The 27,599-nt window shown below is 48.3% G+C and overlaps 1 protein-coding gene across 1 annotated transcript; it reads right to left on the reverse strand.

Annotated features, from left to right (window-relative positions):
- Positions 1 to 1,090: 1,090 nt before the first annotated feature.
- Positions 1,091 to 26,237, reverse strand: LOC149348415 (guanylate cyclase 32E). The gene is made up of 21 exons (XM_089541753.1): positions 25,798 to 26,237; positions 24,101 to 24,298; positions 22,358 to 22,655; positions 21,775 to 21,921; positions 20,713 to 20,888; positions 19,664 to 19,799; positions 19,381 to 19,535; positions 17,821 to 17,911; positions 15,164 to 15,236; positions 14,539 to 14,653; positions 13,298 to 13,522; positions 11,920 to 12,096; positions 11,690 to 11,840; positions 10,878 to 11,027; positions 9,067 to 9,271; positions 7,022 to 7,162; positions 5,389 to 5,512; positions 4,294 to 4,537; positions 2,849 to 2,947; positions 1,847 to 1,938; positions 1,091 to 1,277 (listed from the first exon to the last, which is right to left on the reverse strand). Exons 1-21 carry the CDS (start codon positions 25,987 to 25,989, stop codon positions 1,101 to 1,103), a joined length of 3,366 nt encoding a protein of 1,121 aa, XP_089397879.1. The 5' UTR covers positions 25,990 to 26,237; the 3' UTR covers positions 1,091 to 1,100.
- Positions 26,238 to 27,599: the final 1,362 nt, after the last annotated feature.

The following is a 27,599-nucleotide window of genomic DNA, read 5'->3' on the forward strand; positions in this document are numbered from 1 at the left end:
GCGCTGTCAGCTGTGAAATACCTCTGTGCCATTGCAACTGTGAGCTGGATTCCTCATTTGAGCCTCTCCAACATTGATGCACATTAACCAGCGCACATTTTGGCAGGTTGCATCGTGTATCTGACTCATGTCTCAAACAGTTAATTAATGAGAAGATCTAATAAAAAATGAGCACTGAGGAAAAAACTTGCAATTCTGTGCCTGCTGTTTTTAGGTGGTTCAAATTAAAGTTACTCATCAGCCATCAACATGCATGCCACAAAACTCTTGTTGTACATTATCTATTAGCACAAAAGAAAAAGCCTTCTGATCAGACAGAACACCAATGGCATACATTACGGGAAACTCGGTTGCGTAAGAATTGATCGCTAAAAACACATGATACAAATTAACTGAAGCACTGCAAGTAATGTAACATTGAAACTGGAGCATATTGTACTGCTAACGACAGTCCAAACGCTCAGATATGAAAGAAATGAAATCAGTTTCATTTAATGTCATTCTCTCATGTAAATCATGCGACATGTAATGACAAGTCTCAAGTAGCTACCATACTAACAGACATAACCTGCTTTGGAGCAGAAACCACAGTAGCTAGTTTGTGACATATATTCGGTAATGCTTGATCATATCAAAAGTGAAAAACTTTTATTAATAAATATGTGACATTGTGTATATGGTTTGCACATGACATCAGAGGCGCCATCTTTAATTGCAGAGCCTAGCTTCCATAGTGTAGGCCGGTCCAGGTGGTGACAAGCAGATTATGAAAATGCCTAGGTTTTTGCTGCGCTTCTGGTTTGAAACATGACAGCCGCTGTTGGGTGCGAACTTTATAAAACAGCGTTAAGAACTTTCCTGAGATCAAATTTGATAAAGGCAGTGGTCACTGTTTTACCACACTAATCCCATATTCGCTTGCATCATGAACACGCTTCTTTTCCCAAAAATTTGAGAAAATTTGGGGGATTGCAGTAATTATGTGGTGCCACATATTAGCTAAGATTAATATTTTTGTTAAAAAAGGGTGCGTTTATTGTGCAAGTGCATCCATTATGCATGCGAATATTGTAACTGAATATGTGCGCATTGATCAGGGCTCAGCTGATACCCTGCCATGGTGGTGCACCCAGATCTGGGCATGAATGACTCCCTTCCGTTGGCTGAGACTCGGTCAGAGCCGAGGTGTTTTCAAACTGCTGGAAGCCGGTGCTTGACCGGCACCGGACGCCAGGTGCCCGGCCTTCGAGCCAATATGTCCGCATGTCTCCCTTTCCCTGCAACAAAAGCATGGGTTCGATGTAATGGCATAACTTTGGAGAGAAAGCTCCTTTAATAAAACATGGCACACCTAATTAGGGAAAAGAGCCCATGCTTTTCTCCAATGTGATTCTGAATGAATTAAAGAACAAGAGAAGTATTATGTGCGCTGTTAATGCCACTAGCCACAATACATGTGGTAAATATTTTTGCTGAATAATGTTTGGTGACACAGTTAAACTGTAATTTTCTGAACAATGTGCCGTAGATATACAGCGATCTATGCTACACTTAGCAAAGAAAGCCCCGATCACTTTGACCACTCTTGACACAAACACAACACACAATGCACCATACAATCTAGCCGTTTTTACTTCTTGCATTTCTTTGCTGTAAGCTCAGCTCGTGCTAGTACAACAGATCCATGAAGGATTTGCCACCAAACTAACACCTTTGCTTTCAAAAGGGCCCAGTGTGTACAGGTGAATTTTGTTATCTGTTTCTTTTTGTCTTTGCATGAGCAACTAAAGTCAGCTAGAATGATTCGTTTGCAAGAAGAGGAAAGAGAAATATAGGAAACGCATACCTTGATGTATACCAATCCTCTCTCCTCTAGGATGAATCCACCTGCTTTTTCAAGGAGCAATTTGCAACTCTCGCTGCAGTGAATCTTAAGTGCTGGAACAAACAAAGCGCACATTTGTTACAGTTGGATGCCACAATAAAATAAGGGAAGTGTTTCAACTTCATCAAAAGATGATGCGACAGTCTTGAATACCCTTTGCATCCGAATAACAATGAGCTCTAGAGAAAGCTTTGTGCCTTTACGTTTTATCTTAAATGGTTGTCATTGCTCTGTTGATAAACTGCTGTGTTTCATAAAGCCCTGTTAGTGCATATACAGGAAAAAGCACAGTACTGACTAAATGAAGCCTTGCGACCCATTGCAGTGGCTCAGTGGTTACGGCTCTCAGCTGCTGACCCGAAAGATGTGGGTTCGATCCCGGCCGCGGTGGCCGAATTTCGATGGAGGCGAAATTCTAGAGGCCCGTGTGCTGTGCGATGTGAGTGCACGTTAAAGAACCCCAGGTGGTCGAAATTTCCGCAGCCCTTCACTACGGCGTCCCTCATAGCCTCTGTTGCTTTGGGACATTAAACCCCAATAAACCAAACCTAAATGAAGCCTTGCTTTTCTGAAAACATAGAAAACCTCGATATATTGGGTTCTCTCAAGCAGGAGTTGGGCTTTCGAACATAATCTGACGCCAAGACCAAGTTGAAACAGCTGCAGTGGGCAGCTGTTAGCTAGAAAAACTGGTTGAGGAAAAAGCTTAAAGGGCTCTGAAGGATCTTTTGAGAAGAGCACATCAACTCACTCAATCACTGCATTGTGTTGTCATGAAAACCTGAGGTGAATAATACACTTCTACAGCAGCAGAGAACTCACAATCACGTGTGAAAGTTGACAAGCCCTTTCCGGCTACTTTTTCATGCTTGTGCCCTCCTTCTTGCCTTTGCAGACATACTGCAACTTTATTAGAGCCCCTTTTGGAGACCCTTTAAGTGCTTTCTCTGTTGAAATGCTTACGTGTCCCTGTGGTCTCCATCCGGGAAGCAGTGTTCACAGTGTCTCCGAAGAGGCAGTAGCGGGGCATCTTTCTGCCCACAACGCCAGCACAGGCAGGGCCTGCAATGCGCGCGTAAAGACTCAAGTTGGCTGCCAATTTATTTTTATACCCTCCGTAGTCACAGGCTACCACCCAATAAAGTCAGAGGAGAATAGACTGACACGACATATACTGCTACGCTACACTTTAAAAATATATCCTTTCAAGTTCACATTCTTGGCGTGAGAACATTCTTTCTTCTTTTCCATTATTACTTGGAGACAGAAGCGTGCTGCCCGCGTACATGCAATGTTATTAATGGTATGCATGTGTGTGAGTATGTGTGCAGAGCTCATCTCCTTGAAGTGACATTGTGACCAATGCTTTGTGCTTGCCAATACAAAGTATTGACCAGTACGCAAGTTCATAGCCATTTATAACCAAAGCATTGGCCAACACTTTGGCAATTAATGGCTATCATTGGTAAAGAAATGAACACAGAGGACTCCCTAACTCAGAAACACGTTGACTCAGGACAAGCCCACGTCTGTCTGGTTGGCATCGCACAGTGCACGTTAAAGAACCCCAGGTGGTCGAAATTTCCGGAGCCCTCCACTACGGCGTCCCTCATAGCCTTAGTCGCATTGGGACGTTAAACCCCATAAACCAACCAAACCAACCGACATTTAACCAGATAGACGTGGGCTTGTCCTAAGTCAATGCGTTTCTGAGTTAAGGAACCCTCTGTGTTCATTGGATTACTTCTGCCGTTTTCGAAGCAAATTCTAGGCTAGTTAATTTTAACACTGTGGGTCCACTGTGGGTCCAGATGGGCGTTCCATGGAGGGAGATCGACTTGATTACCACAAGCAAATGCACAAAGTCTAGCAGTCCTAGAAACTTCAGTGGTCCCACTAATGAGAAGCTTACACTTACACAGTCTAGAATAATTCAGATAAAAACACCAGTATTGACCAAATGTTAGGGGAATCCCCAAGGTGGAGTAGATTTGCAATAAGGGAGTAATTACTCATTGACATCCACTCGAGCGCAGCCATACGGCTACAAAGGACAGCTTTCTCAGGAGCGACTGCTCCGGTGAAGCGGTGGTCCCGGGTTCGAACCCCGGACCAGGACGAATTTTTCTTCAACTATGAAGTTTCTGAGAAAGCTGTATAGCCGTGTGTAGCCATATGGCTGCGCTCGGGTGGACGTCAATGAGTAATTACTCCCTTATTGAAAAAGACCAGTAGTGTGGCAACAATTTCAGAACTTAGTTTATAGCAACAAGCAATGACTTCTGCCCACATAAAGGTACAAAAGCCACACTGTCATCAGCAGACAGCCCTAAGGCATACGGCAGTGAAGTTGTGTATACACAAATAGGGTATCAGGTAAAGAGATGCTCCATGGCGGCCATGCTTACCAGAGTGGAGCCCCACACGCAGCATGAGCGTCTCGTGCGGTCTGTGACTTATGCGGAAGTGACGCACGCTCTTAAGCAGGTGCAAAGCCATGGACGCCACCTGAGAGGCGTGAGCCACTCCCGGGTGACGTGCAAGCCCTCCCACCACCATGTAGGCGTCCCCGATAGTCTCTACCTTGTACACTGCGTAGTGCTCGATCACCGTGTCAAAGCACGTGTACAGCTCGTTCAGCATCTCCACGACCTGCGTCAAGTGGTTGAAGTTTACAGCTCAATGATTACAACTCGAAAGAGACCGACAGTTTCTACGAGTTGCTGTATTTAGAATAGCGCCGTCAAGCTCCCCTCGTTTCATGTGAGGTTTACGACTAAACGGTCAGTTCTAAAAAGCCGGAAGTTCGAACTGAGTGAGTTCGAATTAACGGGATATTACACTGCACAGGGCTGCGAGAAATGCACGCGGACGAATAAAAGCTATGATGTGAAAACGTGGAGCAGATCAGCGATAAGCAGAACCATGGATGAAAGCATGCTGGAAAGTTGGAAACAAGTAAATAGCCACCAGAACTGAAAATCAACACATTTTTTCAGCCTAGTGTCCTAGTGTTGGTGTATATTCGACGTGCGAACACATGTTTAAAAGAGATGCTCGTGCGCTTCCTGCCGTTGCATTGGTTAGTGATCTTCTAGTTTCATTCACTTACAGTTGTTTGCAGACTGGAATGGGACAATTTAATTGGCGAAGCATCTAGACAAGTAGGGGAAAGCATATAAATAAAATGAAATGAAGGGCTCTGGTGCTCGAGTTGGATGCTTCAGACAGGGAGCCCGGTATCACAGTCGCGTCCGACACGGGCTTGGCCACACTGCGCATGTGCACAACGCACATAGGCGCGCAGTAAGCATGCGCTGCGTGTTCCGTTGGTAACCGGTCTATTTCCGGGGCTGTTTTTCGGACTTCTCTCACTTCAAAAATGTTGATATTCTCATTTCTGTGCCTCTGAGTAGCTTTAGCTTATTTCATAGTCATGTTCAGGCTCATGAAGTCGCAGATGCGACCGGTGCATATGTACAGGACGATACGTCTACACCCACCTCCATAGGGGTACTCTGCGCCGATAGCCTGGTGAAGCCAACAATGTCGCTGAAGTAGATGGTTACCGAGTCGAAGCTCTCCGCCTCGACCTTCTTGCCGCGCTTGAGCTGGTCTGCCACCGTCCTGTGAGCGATACAAAAATTATTATTATTATTATTATAGAAAGGAAATGGCACTGTAACTCTCATTTCTTGGTGTGCAGCTGAACCGCGCCCTAAGGGAAGGGACTAAATAAGAAAGAGGGGCCGTACTGGAAGGCCCCGAAATAATTTTAGACCACCTGGATATCTAACGTGCACTGACACCGCACATCTAGCACATGGGCGCCTTTAGCGTTTCGTCTCCTTCGAAAGATAGCCGCCGCGGCTGGGACTGAACCCGGGTACTCGATCCGGTTCGGTAGCTGAGCGCGCCAACCACCGCGGCGGGTGAGCGACACGGGGTGTCTTAAATCCGCTGAAAGATGAGGAACATGGATGGAAGCGTCAATCGGAGGGTCGCAAGACTTTTTCCTCCCCCCTGCTAGAGCGTCAGCCGTAACCCCTTGGAACACGGCGGCGGCCAAAGCTTGAATGACGATGTTTGTTAAGACTTCTGGGTCTGGGTTGTGCATCAGAGCCTCCCATGAGTCGAGAAGATTTCTCCGGGATTTATGCTTCTGTACTGCCTGGCTTCGCAGCTGTGGGCTATATAAACTGTTTCTCTTCCCTGCTTTTTCTTTTTTCTTCTTTCTCTTTCTCTCGAACCTCCACACCCTTGCACTTCATTCACGTGAACCTTCCCCCACATCATGGTGCGCTTGAGGTGCCCACCCAGAGTGACAGAGTCATCGCGCCTTATCTTTCTTCATAGTCTCTCCCACCAGCCTGTGGCCTCGCACCACTGATTTAGCTCATTTTTATTACCCGCCACGGTGAATTGATGGTTAGAGCGCTCGGCTACTGAGCCGGAGTACTCAGGTTCAAACCCGGCCGCGGCGGCCATGTTTCGGTGGAGGCGAAACGCAAAAGGCGCCCGTGTGCTTTGCGATCTCGGTGCGCGTTAAAGATCCACAGGTAGTCGGAATTATTCCGGAGCCCTCCACTACGGCACCTCCTTTCTCTCTTTCTTCTTTTACTTCCACCTTCCTCCCTTTCCTCACGGCGCGGTTGAGGTGTCCACCAAGCAACATTTACTGCGTCACTTTCTTTCCTCAGAAACCACTAATTTTAATTGTTTGTTCTTTGCTGCGTTAACATTATACACACTATTTCAGCAAAACCCCGAAAACTCGTTATCTTATACCTTCTGTCTTGTACCATCAGTCTTTGCGATCACATCTCTTTCAGCTCTCCTTTGTCTGCACGTGGCAGCGATTGTGGCTCCGCTCGAGCCAGTGGGCAGGCCCGTGCATCTTCCTTTCCATTCTTCCTTCAGTCACAACTAGTAACCTAACCCACTATCTGTCTATGTGAAGCCTACAACTTCCGCGCGCCCGGAAGGTGCCTCCTCCTGTGGGTGCAGCCCCGTAAACCTAACGGCAAGCATATGTGCGCTGAGGCGAAGGCAGTCGCATTCCTGGCCGAAGTGGAAGCCGGGATGGTGAAGCTAGACAAATTATTAAATTGTTCACTCATTCCTGTGAGCACTCGCCTGGGCAGCATCTCGTAGAGCAGGGCGTCAGCTCGCTTCTTCTCCTGCGCCAACTGGTCCGTGCGTTGGTCCACCAGCACCTCCAGGTTGCCGGCGTACGTCTCCATCATGGACAGCATGTTGTCCACGATGCTAGGCTTGCTGCGCCCGCCGCAACCGGCAGTTGTAAAGAGGTAAAGTAGAATCGTTGAATGTCAGTATAGCATTATTTATACCGCCCGTTATAGTTTATGTACTGGTATGAGAAAATTCCTCCTCCCCCTCAAAGAAAAACCCAGAGGTAGTCCACAAGCCCGCTTTTAAATGTTTACAGGACTCATCACGTAGCGCCTTGGTTGTAACTGCACGAGGCTTAAGATTAAAGCGAAACGTTCCTGCTCACTCTCCTCCTAAAAAGAAAAGAGGAGAGTGAGCAGGAACGTTTCGCTTTAACTCTCCTCCTAAAAAGGCCGCCGCGGTGGCTCAGTGGCTATGGACCTCGGCTGCTGTCCCGAAAGACGCGGGTTCGATCCCGGCCCCGGCGGCTGGAATTTCTTTGGAGGAGAAATTCTAGAGGCCCGTGTACTGTGCGATGTCAGTGCACGTTAAAGAACCCCAGGTGGTCGAAATTTCCGGAGCCCTTCACTACGGCGTCTCTCATAGCCTTAGTCGCTTTGGGACGTTAAACCCCATAAAAACCAAAAACCAAATCTCCTCCTAAAAAAAAAAGAAATAACGGTAATCCTCGATAAACCCCTTGGTTATTCGTATATGGAACGATAGTCTCTGATAGCAAGCCTGAATTACGAACTCACGGAACGCGCACTCGTGCACTAGCGTGTGCATTGCCCCGATAAATCGTATGCTCTCCGAGTGGTGAGTCTACGTGGCGCCATTTCGCAAGTGTACATACATACATACATACATACATACATATTTATTTTGTCATATTTACACATGGAAGTATGTGTGCCCGCGGAAGCGCAAGACAGGGCGCTTGTGGGCGGGCCACGGCAATCAAACAAAGTGCAGACTCAGTACAGACAAAATTACATGTTTTGCAATATAAAAGAGAGAAAAAAAAACATATTGATAGGAACAACAATCACACTTGTACACACTGAAAAAGTAGGTTAAATACATAGATTATGAGGATGCAACAACAACAACAACAACAAAAAAGCAACCGTGCTTCGTAACACATATCAACAAGACCTTAAAAGTGTTTCGAGCCATTATGTCAGTGTACCGTTTTAAAGGTTCTAGACGTAACTAGCCAGGATTTTACTTGAGGCCATTTTTAAGTAGCCATATTAAATTTAAGTAGCCATATCCGTTCTTGCTTTCGTGGGCGAACCTGTGCGGAGACAGAAAGCCGAATGAAATATGCAAACGCCACCGTGTTTAAAACATATCCATTCAAATTTTGTTCTTGTATTAAAAAAAAATCGATTCTATGCTGTCCTGCACCGAAACATGCATTTTATTGTTGAGAAAAGTGGATTTAACTGAAAATGTTTCCCGCCACTCGATGACAACTAGTGACTTCAATACCGAAAATGACTCCATGATCACCGTTTGGAAATGGATGACGATGTAGCCTAGTCTCATAGATCCGCGATCAAGTCTGACGGACCGCAGTGAACCGATAGTAGCGACACGTGTAGTCAATTTTTTTATACCTTCTGTAGATCGCGAAAGATGCGTTTTCAGTGAAAATATAACCTCTTTGTCGTCAGGATGCGATAACCTGTTGGTCAAGTCCAGAATCAATTTGTGTTTAGTTTGGTTTATTGGGGTTTGTCCCAAAGCAACTCAGACAATGAGGGACGCCGTAGTGAAGGGCTCCGGAAATTTCGGCCACCTGGCGTTCTTTAACGTGCACTGACATCGCACAGCACACGGGCCTCTAGAATTTCGCCTTCATCGAAATTCAGCCGCCGCGGCCGGGATCGCACCCGCGTCTTTCGGGTCAGCAGCCGAGCGCCGTAACCACTGAGCCACCGCGGCGGGGCGATTTGTGTTTAGTGTCTAACACACTCGGTTCGTGATGTGCCCATACGTACAGGCCCCGGCGCATGGGTCTGAGCCTCGAGCGCACAGCCTTGAAGTCCGGCCTTTGTTCGGGCGCCTCGGCCCAGCAATCGGTTAGCAGGGCGCGCACGTACTCCACATCCCACTGGTCAGGCAGCTGGGACAGCGGCGGCCTGAACGGAGGGGCAGCCCCCTGCTTGTCCGCTGGTGGAGGGCACCGGACGCGGTCCACGATTTCTGCATGATGGACAGACAATGTGATGGAGTCACTGGGTAAATTCCAGAATACCGCGAAGGCCCCGCATTGTGCTGGCAACCATGATCGGCGCGCAAAAATCGTCTCGTTTGGTTTGGTTAGGTTATTGGGGTTTAACCTCCCGAAGCAACTGAAGCTATGAGGGATGCCGTAGTGAAGGGCTCCGGAAATTTCGACCACCTGTGGTTTTTTAACGTGCACTGACATCGCACAGGAGCATTTTTCATGGTATGCAGCGTTGCATAGCGACTGCAACTTCATATGGGTGATTGTTTCTCCTGAATTGTTATTTGAAGGTATAAGTACCGCGATTGTGACGCGCTTGAAGTGTATTTCGTCCGTCGAGCGCGCGGGATTTTGCATGTCCTCTGTTGCCGAGTGCAAATACACGTCGGAAATTTGCTTTGACCCCATAAGGACGAACACAATTCCCAAAGGAAACGAATTCCTAAGGAGGAGGTAGAAGAGGAAAGGCAGGGAAGTTAACCGAAAGAATAATCGGTTTGCTACCCTACACGGGGGGGGGGGGGGGGGGGGGGGAGGTGTGAGGGGATAAAAAAAAGAAAGAGAAAGGAGAGTAACAGAAAATTGAAGACACTCTAAAACGTAAAGTCACTCTAATTCCCAAAGTAAATGGAGCAACGGCTCTGCTTGGTTTGTTTTGAATGGTCAGCGTATTGCTATAGTAAACATTGACGGTAAACCACCGCGGCTCTCATGCATTTTTTTTTACCTTTCCCCTTCGCCGAGGAACACGGTGCAGTGTGTTTTCTGGCAAGGGACGAGCTCATAATTTGATTTTTCGCAAGCAGCAACGATCACAGCTTCATCACGAACGACTGGAACAAGGTGGAGACAGAAATGCACGAAACAACATTTACCTTCCAACAACAGGTACACCTTCCTTTCATGACTAGCATTCTGCGCACTAAATTGTGGGTGCATGGTTGCACCCACAATTTGCAGATTGCCTTTACCCGCCGCGGTGGCTCAGTGGTTGAGGCGCTCATCTACCGAGTCGGAGTACCCGGGTTCGAATCCAACCGCGGCGGCCTCGTTTCGATGGAGGCGAAACGCAAAAGGCACCCGTGTGCTGTGCGATGTCAGTGCACGTTAAAGATCCCCAGGTGTTCGCAATTATTCCGGAGGTTTCCACTACGGTACCTCTTTCCTCTTTCACTCCTACCTTCCTTCCTTTCCTTACAGCGTGGTTCAGGTGTCCGCCGAGATATGTGAGACGGATACTGCGCCATTTCCTTTCCTCAAACATCAATTTACCAATTTAGACAGATTGCCAGGTAAATTGGTATTTGAAGAAAGGAAACGGCGCAGTATCTGTCTCACATATATCGGCGGACACCTGAACCACGCCGCAAGAGAAGGAAGGAAGGTAGGAGTGAAAGAAGGAAGAGAGAAAGAGGTGTCGTAGTGGAGGTCTCCGGAATAATTTCGACCACCTGGGGATCTTTAACGTGCATTGACATTGCACAGCACACGGGCGCCTCTTGCGTTTCGCCTCCATCGAAACGCGGCCACCGCGGTCGGGTTCGAACCCGGGTACGCCGACAGGTGCAGATTTGGGCTCACCGTCGGCTGAGAGCGTGGTCTTGCCAAAGGGCCCCGCCCTGGCAAGCATCTCGAACAGGACGATGCCGAATGAGTACACGTCTCCCCGGGGTGTCCCTTCTGGCGGTCCCTCGGGGTCTCGAAGAAGCTCCGGAGCACGCCACAGGAGTCCTGTGACAGTACCCGGAGAAGAGTTAAGTCTGGCAAGTTTATTTGCTGTTGCTCTCTGCGTGTGTCGTGTATCGGACTATAGTCCTTAATATCGCTTATTAAATGGCGCCTCTCCATAGCAAATACCCGATTTTTTTCCCTTTTTGTGTGGAAACGTAAGCAAACGAAAATGTAAAACATAAAAGGAAATTATTTGAAAGAACTGCGCGAGACGGCTCTCTAAAGGAAGCATCGCGGTTTCTAGCTGTGCACTTCACTTCGACTACGGTGATATGAATATCGCAGCCTTTTATTGTTGAACAATAAATAACGTAAACCTGTCCATGTGCGAAGATTAAGACAACAAGCCTATCTAGCACCTTCACCCAAGCTAAACCGATTTCTCACAATCGGTATCGAGACGTAGAAAAAGAAATTAGGAGGAACTGAATAGGATGCAAAAACTGCATGGACACATCTACAAGACCATGGTGTCAGACATTTTTGCATGCAGTCAGAATAACATTGCTGCTACCGTCAATGCCCCTGTCCTGGTTTATTTACGGTAATGGTGGTAACGATACATGGTGGCAAGGCAGCAGCAGTCCAGTAGCCACTCTGGCCTTAACTACGACGTGGCAGAGTCGGCACTCAGCTGTGTTCTTGAGAATGCCGTGAGCCACTGTCCTGGTGTTGATCGTCGTCGGCGCAGTACTTGATGTGTGAGAGGCCAAAGTCGGCCACCTTGAGCACCCAGCGGCTGTCGACGAGGCAGTTGGCTGAGCGAAGGTCGCCATGGCAACGCACCGGGCTCTCGTGTAAGAACAGCATGCCCTGAATCAAGTACAAACGTTGTAGAGAGGGAGGAGTCAGTAGAATTTGTAACTTGCAAGTATAAATTAACAGCCCTCACCCGCACGAGATCGGCGACCAGCGAGGCGACGAACATGGCGTCCAGGCGGATGTCGTCGTTCTCCAGCAGGTCGCGCAGGCTTCCCCGGCTGCAGTAGTCGGTGACTACGCACACGTTCGGAGGTTCCACGCACACGCCCACCAGGGAGCACAGGTTGTCGTGGCGCAGGTCACGAAGCTGCGTGCACGCAAAGAGGTGTTACATTAGCGCGCGAAAGCTGAGTCGAGTACCGCGTTTGAGGAAACCGCAGTGACCGCAGATCCATACCACGAGAGGGAGATAACTAGGAGAATGAAAGTGGGGTGGAGTGCAATTCGAAGGAGGAGGAGGAGAGAGACTTTACAGGGTCCCGGAAAAAGATGTTGGAGGTTGGCCATAAAATGCTTGCATTACGTAGAGTATAGGCCACCGAGCGTTCATGCCGCGTACAAGACTTCAAAAGCGAGCCGATGATTTACAATACAATTTTAAGAAGTCCCGCTTCCGTGTCTCGCGGCGACCAGCGGTGGCGAGCTTTCGCCCGAATCCGCGCGCATTGCGTCATGTAGCGCTCTTTACGTCAGCAGCGGAATGTCATCATTGGTTCGCCGCGCCAGCGCCGTCGACGCCAAACCAGTTTAGGAGGCTTTGGTTCGCTCCTTGAGTAACTCCCACTCGCGTCGGCGGAGGTAGCGGAGGGGCCGAGTGCGTGGACCCGGCGGACCGACATTTCAGCGTGCAAAAAGTGACGAGAGGAGAGGGAAAGGCGCGAAGACACGGAAATTCAAATTTTGACTACAAATAAATCAGCTTCCACAAAACGGAACAAAAAAATTTTTGCTGGAGGATATTTGTGACGCTGCGTCCTTTAGCATCCCAGGCATATATCGCATCTTTGCTGAGACCCCCTTTCACAGCCCCTTTAATGAATACAGGAGAGGTCTGCCTGGTTGTTAGCCTAGCATGCTACTCCATGTGAGGGTGACAGATTAGAAGAATAGAAGAGGAGGGTGAAAAAGTGAGGAAAAGGAAAAAAGGAAAGGGTGAAATCAAGGATACTCAACGCTCATGCACTCACAAACACACATGGTTATCAAAAGGTGTGCACCAAGGTGCTCTCAGGTGATGGATAGCAGTTTGCCAGTATCCCTCAAGATCTTACCGGAGCAGAGGCGCAGCGGCTAACGAAAAGGGTTTAACTTAAATTGAGGACAATGCAGCGAGGTATGGAAAGGAAAATTATAAGCGAAATGGGCATATGGACAGGGAATGTAATGTAACAGAATGGATTCCAAGAGAAGGCAAGCCTAGCAGTGCGCGAACACCAACGCCAGACAATTTTCGCGAAACGCATAAAAACCTGCCCTCAAGCCGAGCTGCCCCGACCCTCATATCTCACCATATTGAGCTGCTTTTTGAGGCTGCGCGTGATCACCAAAGACCGGGCGCGAATCCTCTTCACGGCGCACAGGCGGCCCCTGTACACGCCCACGGGGACGTACAGCTGCGAGTAGCGGAACTCGGGCTGCGACGACAGTGACAGCTGCGACGACGTCGGCGCCGGCATCAGGGTGGTGCTGCCCTTTTCTGAATGGCCAGTTCCACCACGACTCTGTGAAGCGTACTGCAAAAGGTGCGTACGCAAAGACAGGGAGCGCCATTTTTACCGCCGAGCTATAGCCACTGAAACGCATACACAGCAAAGGTACAGTAGTCCATGTCAAGTAATGATGATGATGATGATGTCCTCAGGGTTAATGGCACATACCCACGGCGGGGTATTGGCCAGGGTGCATAGATACAAACGCCCTCAAGTACCTCATGTACAAGGAGTGGAGTATTGTATTCACACGGTGCCGTAAAGACGAAGACAGCCCTACCTTCTCAAGCCCTTGTCCTTTTGTTCTTGTCCTCATATCGCCATTGGCGGTGACCTACCTGATGTCAATATGAGCAATATGATGGCAATAGAGGTAGAGATCGCTCATATTGCCAATGCATTGCGATATAGCATAGTACCAGAGGTCACATGACAGCTTCGAGGTTTAGGTTATCGGCTACATGGAACGGCGTCCTCGCTGCCAAAGGCCCGGTCTGCATACTGGCGGTCTTATTTTCCATATTTAGTGGCCGTGTTTGCACCATCAGTACATGCATTGCCGTTAAAGCTATTCGAAAGTAGCCGAATGCTCAAAGAAAGGGCACGAACATCTCAACTCCACACACGGTTGGCCGTGCCTTGCGAGAGCCGAAAGCTTCGTACAACAGTTACGCATATGCAGCGTTGATCTTGACTTCTGAGCATCGTTTGTGAATGATCGGCTGTTTCTCATTACTATCACAATCATTAGTATCAGTATCGGTGAGCTCTGTCAACAAGCAAGGAGTGCAGTATTTAAACGGACGCACATCTTTCCTGTTGTCACTGTTGGGCAAAAGGTTTCCACAAGGAGGCCTAAAAACAGCCCTAGGACGCAGTGTTGCACGAAGGTGATATTGTGGTAGAAGTATAGCACAAGCTTTACTAGCATACCAGAGAACCACACTCGTATCTGGGCTGCGTCGCACCCCAGTGTTTGTGCTGCTTTGTCTTGGATGCAAACGTGTTCTGACAGTCCTTCTTTGTGGCAGTGGACTTACCAAAGATGCCGGGGGCCTGGCGGACTGGTTCGCTGAGGGCCCTCCACGCATGTGTATCTCGTGGAAGTCCAGCTTCCACAGAAGCCTGTCCAGCGCCTGCTCGTAAGTCCAGTACCTAAAGAAGCGGTGCACATGTATGCTTGCTTGTAGAGCGAGTGTGACTGTGAACATCGTAACTTGGAGTGACTTAAACAGGCAGCTCCACAGTGATGTGAAGGAAATAAAAGCAGTATCGCACGGCTTGGGACTATACACGTCCAGATGTCAACTATACGAAGAGATGATAATCGACTGGGGACTTGTTCCAACCGCTGACTGTCAAGACAAGGAAGACACATGAAAAAGCCCGTCAGAATTTTTTTCTATTCGAATCTAATTGAAGCGTTAAACAAAACTCCTGTGAGCAGCGAGCAATACCATCAGATAGTTGATTCAACTTGAAGTCCGCCTGCTTAGAAGTTATCTCTTAGAAGTTGTCAGGTGACCTTCCTGAGATGTCTTTCTCAGAAGAAATCTTTGGACGGACCGCACCAAACGTCACGTCCGCGCGGTTCTCCCCTCCGCGGCTGTTTCACCCAGCGTGTACGGAAGTGACCGCAGGGCCGAACACGGAAGCCATACTTACCGGTAGGCGACGAAGCCAACCATGGACAGGAGCACCAGCACGCCGCAGGAAACGCTGCCCAAGATTTTCCACACTTGAAGACCATGCGTGACGAGAAAAAAAGAAAGAGCAAAACACTGAGGCAGCATATTAGTATCAAGAATATTGCGTCAATATCGAAAAAATATTGCGTCGATATCGAAAGAATATTGCGTCATTAGCCATCTTCGCTATAACCGGTGCAATTATTTTGTTACATCTGGATACCTACTTTTTATGCCAACGTATACAGCGTAAGAAGATAAATCGTTTGACACCACTTCGAATGTTTTATGTGAATTAGTTTGGCCGTAATGGACGTTTGAAGCTTCAAGAACTGACGGTTTGGGGAACCGAAGGTCGCCGGTGCGAATCCCTATGATAATTGACGCTTTCAGTCGACTAGCAGTCTTACGTTCCGTAACACGCTGAATTTTTTTTATCCAACTCCGAACATTCTACGCCAATTAGGTGGTCCACAATCTATGTACTGAAGATGTATTGCCGGCGTGTCAATGCCGCCATGACCGAGGCTGACCGTGTTCGCCACGTCCTGAAGGGTATCGGCTCTGTGGTGTTCAGTGCCCTTGCCGTCCAAAACCGTACGTGCGTCGATGCCATCATAGCGACCTACAAGCGTCTCGATCAGCTGCAATCCATCCGTGCTGCGATCCCGCACCTCCACCACGCGTAAGGGAAGGCTTCACGGAAGACGTTTATTCTAACCCTCTGCTGCCTGGGACGTGTTCCAAGCGAACAGCACCAAGCGATGACGATGGGAATTTACAGGTGAAAGAGAATGAAGTCGCAGCCTGTGTCTTGGCCACTCCCCCGTAGTGGGTATGTGCCATTTTATTTGAGGCCAACCAACCAGTGGTACCACCCGCTGGTCCCACTTAAATGGCGTTGTGTTTCATACTAACGCGACCTTGAGTAACGCGAGTACTAGAGCTCATGCTCTAAAAGTGGTTCACTTCACTGAGGCTGCGTAGACGGGTACCGGAACCCTAAAGAAGCAAACCGACGCATTATAGGACGAGAAGCTAGAACACTGCGTTACCGCCATCACCAAAATATAGCTTATATCTTAATTTACGTTACTCCCAGTGCAGACAAGTCGATCTCCGATGATGAAGAAAATTTGCAGACATCAGTGAGATTCCTGTGGCAGAATATAAGGCACCATGCTTTCCGAGCACTGCGAACGCGCCGATCACAGAATCGCCTTCGAAAAGGAGAGCGTTTTGGCCATGGAGCCTACTCCGTTCAAGAGGCGCCACGATGAGTCATTGCACGTCCGGCTCACAAGGACGACGGTGAAAAGGACACCATGGAACGTTCCCTTAATGCATTTCGTCACGTCTTAACAAAGGGAAAGCGAAGGCCGCTCCCTGCTGCTGATGGCTCGCATCTCGGACATCCCTGAAGAAGTGGGGACCGAGTTGGCCTCGAAACGTTGGGTTGAAAATAAATTAGTGGTTGGTATCAGTATTTCTCAACTTTTTTTTCAAAAACCCTGTTAACTGTACCAAAAAAAAAATTGTACCATACAGACTTCCGTCGAAGATGTTCTCGTCCAACACGACGCGTGATCGGCTACGCCGAAGTTTTATCTGGTTGGTTGGTTGGTTTATGGGGTTTAACGTCCCAAAGCGACTAAGGCTATGAGAGACGCCGTAGTGGAGGGGCTCCGGAAATTTCGACCACCTGGGGTTCTTCTGTTAACATTGGCTTCACAAGCAAAATATTTCTGTTTCTTCTGTTAATTGTCGCCTAATCATGACACTGAAACCACCGAACACTACTTTAGTGGCTGCAAAAACGCGATATTATTTTGGGATATTATACAAAAGGACATTGAAGAAAACTGTTTTGAATTCTCGCAGTGTGCGTTTCCTCTAATGGCCACCCAACATGACCACGAACCCTTTGACATGATTCTCCTGCTCGGACTGCACAGCCTGTGGAAAACGCGCATGTTGTACCGGCATGCTGAGCCATGCCGTCTTCTCCAGCACACATTTCCGCCAGATGGTGCGCCGGCTGAAAGACACTTACGAAGACAGTGACTATCAACCGGACTGATTCCCGTTATTGATGTCTTGTCTTTCCTTGCCACAGTTTTAGTTACGTTGTGTTAAGACGTGTGTTTTAGTTGCGTGAAGTTGTGTTTCCATTCAACTTGCTCGGCTACTGGCTGATTACTTGGTAAATGATGCATATAGCTCTTTCCTGCATATAAACGCGTGTAATAAACACCGTGGTAAAAAAAAATGCGGTGATAGCATAGTGCTTTCGTGCTGTGGCCAGCGAAGGTGATCTGTTCGCACCGCTGGGGGTTCGAATCCCAGTTGCGCAAATATTTATTTAATTTATCTATTTGTGGTTAGGCCAAGGTCAACATCAAGGTTAAGCTTCACACAAACTCGGTGAGCCGGTTTGACTTCGTGAAGTATGCTTTCGCACTAAAAAATGATTACGGCGTTACGGTGAGAGAAAGGTGGCGCAGGTGCATTACTAAGCTCATGGGAAGCTTGCGCAATAGCTTCGTTACAGGGAAAACGAGAAAGAAAATTCCATTTCGATTTCCTTTCGTGTAATACGATCTTCAATTTTCGCAACGCTGCATGTAAACTCACGTATGCACTTTTCTCCGCTAAACCCACACGGCGGTTCGTCTCTTGGAGGCACTTCCTTGATCCACTCGATGGTGTCGAAGAGCTTCAGCACCTTTGAGCATGAAGAAGGGAGAAAAAAAGCAATAAAGGTCAGAATGAGACTGTAATAAGTGAAACAGCGAGAGGCGAACGACCACGTACGGCGACGAAGAGACGACACGACACAGACCAACGCTACTATTAACTAATTTTATTTCCCGCTCAAGAACTCTTATATGTACACATTTACATCGGACGCGCACAACGTGGCGAAGCCAATGACTTTCTTCCTTTCTACGTATTCTCCTTGTTCTTTCTCTCTTTTTCTTTATTTCTATCATGACAAACCACAATTTATTCAACTCTATTGCAAACACGTCTCAAGGAATTCTCACTCCACCGAACATTTTACGAGGGAAAATGTGGGATGTGCATCTAAGGGCAAAACCGAAGAAAAATTCTTATGCCTTCTTTTCCGTCCTCCCTCGTTGTGTCGCGCTGTGCGCCGCAGTATGGACATTTCAATATTCTGCTTTAGCCGAAAGAGTACTGAGCTACGTGGGAACTTTGTGCACCAAAACGGGATCGTCTTTCTGCGTTTCGTCATCTTCTATTCCTGCTCTTCCTCTTCCAGCCTCACCCGGATAACAATCATCATCGTAATCATCATTCATGATTCTAATATAAATGTCCCCATAGTGTCATCGCGTCTACTCTCTCTTTTTCTCTTTCCCCTTATCTTTCATCACTCCTTTATCTGCACGTGGCAGCGGTGGTGGCTCGGCTGGAGCCAGTTGGCAGGCCCGTGCACTTTCCTTTTCATTCTTCTCTCAGTCGCAACCAACCAACCATTGCATAAGGAGACGCCAAACAACAGTTGCACTTGATGGTCATGCCAAAATGCGCAGTGTGCATTAAATACAGGTCGTAAAAGTGGGCACTTATAGGAAACGCGCTGTGGTCTGTCTTTCTCCTTTTCATATTTTCCCAAGAGCACAAAGATAACACAATACGTGACGTGCAGCCGAGGCGAATGCGAAGGGAACTCCATGTTGTTGTTGTTGGCCTCATAAAATAGCACATACCCACAAGGGCAATTAGCCATAACCAGGTGGTGACTACCTGTACTGCAAATTGCATACGGCAAACTGCATGTTTGTTCTAGCTCATCTCCACTGCGTCTACCTCTTCTACGCATCGTCTGTCTCTTCCCCTTCATCGGGCCTTTCTCTTCGGAGTGACGGCACTATTTACACAGCGCAAATTATGAACGCTTTGCCCAGATGATGACGAGACCCTTTTGTCGAAGCGTTTGAAAGCACCCTGAGGCTTTCCCTTCCATTGTTCACTTTGTGAGCGTCAAGAAACCATCTACCTGCCCCCTCTTCACCATGGACTTCTACTACGCTTCGTTCGTCCCGCACCAAACATCACGAAAGCGCTAAGGTTTGTTTCACACGTGCTTCGCATTTAGATGGCGAATACGCATTATCTAAATAACCAGTCTATGCCAAGCCTTCTAACGTGGGCTACGTTTCTCACCGGCAGGTTCGATCCGTTGCCGGAGAGCTCGAAGACTCCGACCGGAAACAGACCGAACGTACCGTCCGCCCGTCCCGTCCTCTTGCGGGCGATCAGGGTGTAGTTGCCTTCGGCGTCGCCATTGTCATCCATGCGGACCATGTACCCCATGGCGCCTGCGTGATCGGCCAGTAAGAAGGACATCAAATACTGTTGGTTTTAAATTAAGCAACTGACCCCCCCCCCCCCCCCCCTTCCCTGCCACTGGCTTCACGTCCCTCTGGTCCGAACTGGCATCGCTTACTCTGGTAGGAGCGTCCTCGGATGTGCTCAAACAGGTGCTTCCCGTTCCGGAAGTCGCCTCCGTGTTCCAGGCACGCGTTGACGGCCTTGGCGTACACCATGACGGCGTCGTACAGGTAGGCGCCTTCCGACGGTATCTGCGCCCACAGCGTTGCGCGCATGAGTTGCTAAGTCACTGCTGAAGCAGTCGTTGACCGAGGACACCAATACAAACAAAAGTAAAGGCAATAAAACTCTTCATCGTTGGCACCACAGTTCAGGATTCACTGCAACAGTTTACGAGGTCTTCGGGGGAAGGCCAGAGTCATTTTGTAAACTAGGATTGTTGATCTAAAAGGATAATTCCTTCGGGAGCGTAGAAAGGAATTGATGGACGCATGAAACGTGTCAGATAAGTTGATTAATAGGATAATGAACTAAAATGTGCGAACTAACTTTTTAAGTTAGTTCGACCAGGACGACCAGGACGAGTTAGTTAGACCAGGACGAAGTTTTCTTCAACTACGAAGTTTCTGAGAAAGCTGTATAGCTTTCCTTTGTAGCCGTATGGCTGCGCTCGGGTGGATGTCAATGAGTAATTACTCCCTTATTACAAATCTACTCCACCTTGGGGGATTCCCCTAAACATTTGACCAACACAGTTCCCACTTCGAGTTATTGATCAATTCGCTCTCTCCCTACCGTGAGCTTGCCGTCCCGGTTAGCTCAATTGGTAGAGCGACTGCTCCGGTGAAGCGGTGGTCCCGGGTTCGAACCCCGGACCAGGACGAATTTTTCTTTAACTACGAAGTTTCTGAGAAAGCTGTATAGCTTTCCTTTGTAGCCGTATGGCTGCGCTCGGGTGGATGTCAATGAGTAATTACTCCCTTATTACAAATCGACTCCACCTTGGGGGATTCCCCTAAACATTTGACTAAGTTTAGCAGGCTTAGTTACAGTTGCGGTACAGACACAACCTGAGGCCAGGTAATTTGGAAACGCAGGAGTCCAAACTGTGACTTTCACTGTGGGAATTAGAGAACGCGATGCCAGTTCCGGTGAAGATCTCACCTTCTTCCTCCCTCCGATGGTGTCGGCGGCGTTGACGATGTTGAATGGTGGCCTCTGCATGTACTCGTTGACGGCCACGGAGAACTCCTGGAAGCCCGATGCCGGAGAACCCACGATGCCCAGGTAGGAGCGAAAGGCCCGCACCACCAAAGGGTCCGGCTCTTCACGAAACAGCCCTTCAACATATATATTACGAAGGACTTCAAGATTTTTAAAACCTTAGCTAAGAACAGAGTGTATCATTGCGACGACGAACGGAACGCTGGCATTGGCCGAATGCTCCATCTCGTTCAAGCTCCATCTTGTTAAAGATACCAGTATGGCTTAATACGAGCCCTCGCTAACTGACTACACAATGAACGAAACTGTATACTGTAAAAAAGTGTGAGGTATTGTACACATAGATAAGGCAAAGATAAGATAATTAAGCTAACGATAAGGAAGGTCAGGTAAGATAAATGGCAGATAAGGGTGACACGTGGACAGAGAAGCCTCGAGGGAGAAGTGGGCTACAAAAGCCTATTCCGTAATGGCCCCTATTCATTCCATTTTGCATGTATGAACAACGTCACAATTAGGGCGCTTTAAACAAACCCAGTGGATGGAAAGAGCTCGACTTTGAGGGTCTGAAAATTCTCAATACACAGTTTTGCCGTATTCTTTTAGGCATACTTGGAAGGCAAACCGTTATTCTGAACACTTATCGAAGGCCTACATTCTGTACCACTCTCGCTACTACGAATAGGCTCTTGCCGGATACAACTCAAGAACGAAGCGACAGATGCCTTTCAAAAGAGGTCTTCAAGCCAATGGTGACGACCGAATTTCATGACACCGCGATGAATCCGATTAAGCCGTGGGTATTCTTCATTCATATGCCACCTCCTGGGACTTCATGATAGTAGGTCCAAGGGGATCGGTCAAGCAGGAGACAGGGAGGAGCGGTCGACGCCATTGGTTGGAGGAGCTTTTTTGAGGAGCATTTGGTGCTTCGTTCTTGAGTCGTATACGACTATAGTGCCACGGGCGTAGGTGATAGATGTGCGTCTTATGCACACTGACCGGTGAGGTAGCGTGCGGGCTCTTCGACGTCGTACTGCCGCACGTCAACGCCGACGACGAAGTACTCGCCGCCCTGGAGCAGTCCCCGGGCGTCCAGGCTTGCCATGAGGCCTATGTGCTCGAAGTATTGGCCGAGCACGATGAACACTGCGCAGATTTGGATGCATACATAGATCACAAAATTTCCCTAAATGGCCTTACGGGTATTGCCAGTGATGTTGGAGCACCTAATAATGCAACATATCTTCAAGAAATATTAAACTAGTACGAATGATGCAGCTGTTGCAAGAGTTAGTGCCACACGTATGACTATCAGATGGTTATATGCTTTCAGGCCAACTATGCAATCAAAGTGCATAGATCAGGATACAGCGATGCTCATAAATCGTATGTAAACTTTATCAAAACTCAAGCAAGGACTGTACTCAGCTGAAAAGCTGGAACAACAAAGAAGTCTTCGACACTGACAAAGCAGTTCCGGTTTCTGTTCAACATTATGAAACTGACGCTGCCAATATGTATCGTGGTGATCCGGGTTATATTGACGGCCAGCTTGTTTCGACGTCGAGTGCCATGTGCTGACCTCTCGCCTTCGCCACTGCCTCTCCGAGCATCGCCTCGAAGGGACTCGGGCCGTAGCCGTAGTGGAAGGTCTCGTTCCACGACGTCACGTGACGCAGGCGGACGCCGTGTGACTTCAACGTGGCCATGACGCTATCAGCCACGTGACCCAGCCTCGAGGCGTAGAAGAGCGCCACCTGTCGCCAGCCAAAGAAGGCCAACAGGGCTGCCACCGATTTCGAGATATGCGTCTCCGGTGGACGTGTGCGGGCGAACGTCGGGAAACGCTGCTTGTCCGACGTCTCCCGGTCCAGGCAAAACTGCAGCGAAAAGCGCGCGGCCAGACAAGCTGAATGAAGCCGATGGTTGCACATTTCTTAAGACGCATCAATATCGCTACGAGTACAGGTACGAGCGGTATGAAAGGGAGCAGTTAGCTCGCGGCCAACATTTAAGTAAATTCTTACTTCTACATTAAGCTCGGAAAGCCACAAAATGAACCAGATACAGTCTAGCCCACTTATAACGGCAGCAGTTATAACGAATGCCCGCTTATTACGAACGAGGGCGGTGCTATCGCGAAAATATGCATTAGGGAGATGGGAATCCGTCTCGGATACAACGAACACCTATGGCGGCGTAACTCAATTAGAACGAACGAAAAAGCTCCGTATGCGTGGCCCCGCAGTCAACAAACCCTCGCGGATATGGAAGGGCGTCTCCAGAAGCCCATGCCTCTCTCTACTGAAATAAACTTGAGGACACGAAAAGGCAATAAAAAAAGGCTAGATGCTGCCGACAAAAGGGTACAGATTTAAAAAGTGTTGCCGTCGGAAACGCATGCATTGAAAGGCGGCAACTGCACTGATGAACGACACGGAAAGCTTTTGCGTTAACATCCTAATGCGAACGAGGAGGAACGGCAGCGCCCGCTGGCGGCCCTTTAGCACCGACGGCCTCCGTCCGATCTGGGATTCTCGCGGGAGCGCATGCACACATTCAGTGAAATGACGCAGGCCTGCAAAGCCGAGCGTCGGCTCTACCCCCACCCCATCCCTCCCTCGACAGTTATCATCAGACACCTTGGAGGCGGCTCCAAACACGCACTTTACTCCCCCCCCCCCCCCCCCTTCCCTTCTTCGCGGGGCCTGGAGCACCTTACTACTTCAGAGGCTTAGGAGGCCCTACTGCGTTCCGAGTTGGTTCGGGTCATGACATAGACATCGCCATGTTATACACTGACGAAGCCATTGTATGTGAAGTACGAACGAAGCTCGGCTGCCAGGAATCTGATGACGATGACGAGGAGGCCGACAACCAACTATAGTTGCCGCGAACGCTTTGCTCACGATAAGTTTTTTTAAAGCAGCTTAACTGTTGACACTGAGGGTCTCGGCGAAGAACATAAGGTATGACTGCTCGTGAAGGCCTGGAAACCACCGTGATATGGTCTCCTTTGAAGAAGCCGCCGCGCAAATCGAACTTATGCAAGAAATAAACGCCAGTTTTGTTGCACTTAGCATTTCTGGCTGTGATATAAGAAGTCCAATTACTACGAACTTCGGATACAACGAACGCAATCTGCGCGACCGTCAGGTTCGTTATAAGTGGGCTCTACTTATTTTTCTTTACGATTAAACTGCATGAAACGAAGGCGCCATGCTAGAGTCTCATGTCCCAAAAAGAAGACTCAAGACATGAGACATTGGAGTTGGGCTATACGGAAAACACTGGAAGTCCACGGTGCCAACGATATGCAACGCACGTAGGACACCATAGGCAGGTTGAGGGCGGCAGCGAGGTAGGCCTCGTGGACGCAGGTCTCCTGCGGCCCGATGAAGGCCGAGACATTCTGTCTCCATAGCCGCGCCGTCTGAAGCACGCTGTGGCGTTCACGCCCAAAAGTCTCAGCCACGAGAACGTCCAGTCGGAGCCCGCCCATCAGTGGAGCATGCAGGTTCACCTGCATTTCAGAGTGCGTAGAGTCGCGTCTAAGCTTTCACAACGGTTTGGCTCTAGATTTTCAGAAGCACCTTGAACAGTCATCGTCATCGCCGTCCCCTACTGCAACGTTCCGTGTGACGATTCAAGTAATTGTCTATACTTTCGGCATGGCTCGCTTATAAATCATACGGAACGTACGGAATATAGGTGCACTATATGCGCGGTAGCTCATACAGAGAAGTAGGAATATATAAGAACTCCATATGACGTCGTGCTCGTCACGTGGAAACGATTCGGAAAGCATGCCAATTTTATGGTGTTTCCACGTCATGCGGACACTGTATTCCCATAATCACGTGTGAAGGCTCGTATATCCAGAATTTCAATATGGTCATCAACTTGAATGGGGAGTTGTTCGTGTCCTCCCGAAGGAATTGCATTCCCGGAGGATAGCATTCTTTGCGTGTGAGCATACTTCACGGGAATGCACGGGGACGCTCTCATGAACCTCGTCCATCAGGCGAAGCTCTAGCGATTCATTTAGCCCTAGTGCCCTACACCGCCAAGCTATAGAGGTTGAAGACATGAGGGAAGGGGTCCGTACTGGTGCTGTGGTTTAATGGTAATCGAAGCATTCGAGGGAAGAAGACCTCTTCGGTCACATTTATTCGAAGCTGACCTCGCCTACCTTATACCCGTGAATTTCCCAGATAGAATACAACGCAAAGGTACCATTTTGTTGTACAGGGCGCAGCGTCAGTGGTGCAAACTGGAAAAGGGGGCGATAAGCCTATTAGTATTGTCGACGGCCTTTAGTCATGCTGTGAAACTGGTGCGCACTCTCTATAAGTATATCTACTCTTATATCATAAAAAAACTCATTTTATTGGTGCTATGTGTGTTGCACGTTGCTCTGAAGTCTGTGTCTGAATTTTATCATCAGTGGTTTAGTACTCGGTTTCTTTTTTTTTTTCTCAGAATTTTATATTAGACTGTGTGCGTTTTGGAGAGAGAGGCGAATAATGCAACGCAACCTATAGTGACTAAGTCCTTCCAGCATACAACATACGTACGAGTTCTTCACTCATGCAAGGTCTTATCGTTCGTAGAACAGGCGTCTGTTCATTCTGATATGTGTACGCACACTATCCACGGACGCGACGCATGAATGTTCAAGACCTACTCTCTCCATGTTGCAATAGACGTCGGCGACAACCCTTCTATTTCCACATGCCACAGTGAGTCATTCTTAACTCTCACTGCACGCACTTTTGTGTCCATGCCCGCCTATATATATGCACTAAAGTCTATGAATATGGCCAGATACACTGCAAAAGAACAATAAAAAAACCAACACTAAAAACCCAAAATGCATAATTTAATGAAATTATGTTAAATTTTCACACAAAGTAAAATTTTATGTTTAAATTTTAGGCTTATAATTATGTAAACAGCAAAATTTCCGCTAGAACGAGGGATAAACGTCGAACCTCAATCTAATCCAGCACTTTACCTCACCTGGTCAACGGCGAGCGTGAGCGCTCCGGAGATAGCCAGTCCCGGCCTCCGGTAGCTCCTGTCGCCCGGAAGTCTCTGGGATCCAGTCAGGTAGCCGAGCACAACGGTTTCATTGGTTGCTACTGCAGGGAAAAGTCGCTCGCACAAGACAAGCACGACGGCAACGATGCTCGGTATCATCCCGATATGCATGGCTGCTCCTATTGGGCGTTACAAGTGCAAAGCACCTTGAAGAACCTTTGTTGATACAGATGAAGCGTCGAACAAAAACTTCGCTCGCAAATGAGCTGAAGATGGTAGAGGTCCGCTACATTTGTGCTGGAACGAAGAAATAAACACCCGGATAACGGTTGCGCCTAAAGAAGTTGACAGCTCTTGGAGCTGTAGCAAGCAGGAAGTGAAGCTTGGAGGTACGTATGTCCAAGCCGGGACATCTTACCGACGTACGGAACGGACCTTCGCAAGATCAGTAATCCAGACGCACCCATACGCTTCTGATTCGGACCTCTGCACCGTTTCGCGTTGCCTTCCGATCTAGCGAAGCCTATTAGTGTCGCTGTACCCTCATGTAGGAGAGTTTCCGACGCAGCTTATATGCGGGCTCGAAGGTGTTACCGTGTGTAAGGGGGGGAGTGTCGCATTTAATGTCCCACTGGGGTGCGGGTCGTTGTCCCTTGGGGCCGTCCTCCAGTGAATGTGGGTATTTAAGCCAACAACAATATACTAAGTATACAACACCGTTCGGAAGCGATGTGCTCTACCGAATTACGAAAGATGCCGAAAGACTGCTGTTATGCTAAGAGGTAGAAAACGCCGCCACGACGCTACTTCTACTGCTCAATGATAACTTTCAAAAACTAAAGTTAGGGCAGTGCGAATAGTACTTTTCCTGAACCTAATCGATCACGAATACGAATCGAGTACGAACAGTCAAGCTAAAAACCCGCTCGAATACGAATCGAATAGCGCAAGAACCGAATCGAATCCAAATCGAATATTCGTGTGATTATTCGCCACTTATTATGCCTTTTGTTGCATACTTCCCTTCGAGGTCCTGAGAAGTTCACTTTTCTGAGTTTTTATGGGGCGCTAAACGTAATGTACCCACACTTTGCGCGCGACACGCTTAAGCTTATGAGAGACCTGGTGAACGTATGGAACGAACGCAACGTTTTGCCTATTCCTTGGTTTCAATTCTGTGTGGCCCATTCCGTTCCGTCACCCCCTTAGTAACCCTTACAGAACACTGAACGGAAGTGATTCTGGAAAACCAGCTGACTTAAATCGCTTCATGTGAGTGCGGAAACTGTTCTGCACCACGACCTGGTGATGGCATTTTTGAGGGCTCCTGAAGCGTCTTGTTGTTTAAGATAAGTCACTCATGTCACTCAGACAAGACGCGACCCTCATTTCCACCACGGAGCACGCAACACAAAGTCATTATGTTAGTGCTGCGACTGCTATGTCATGCACATAGGAAAATCTCATTTTGCAAACTAGCGCCAAATCTCTATTGCAGAGAGGCACAAAATTTATTGCCCATGGCCTCCGATACCGGGCATGAAGTCTGTTTCCTGAACCTGGCAAAACACTACCGCGTCGCCCGGGGCCGTATACTAAGTATTTCAAGGAAGCCCGCCACTAATTTTTTAAGAACAGTGGTTTTGAGGTAAAGAGAAGCTTTTTGTGGCATAATAATACCAGTGTTGGCGGGCGTGAAAAAAACAGGCGAATCAACTAGTGGAGTGATTAACAAAATTTAAACAATTAGCTTCTTAACTATTATTCATAGGCGCATGATT

Source organism: Amblyomma mixtum, chromosome 4 (genome assembly GCF_055824585.1).
Source record: "Amblyomma mixtum isolate Tamu chromosome 4, ASM5582458v1, whole genome shotgun sequence".
NCBI lineage: Eukaryota > Metazoa > Arthropoda > Arachnida > Ixodida > Ixodidae > Amblyomma > Amblyomma mixtum.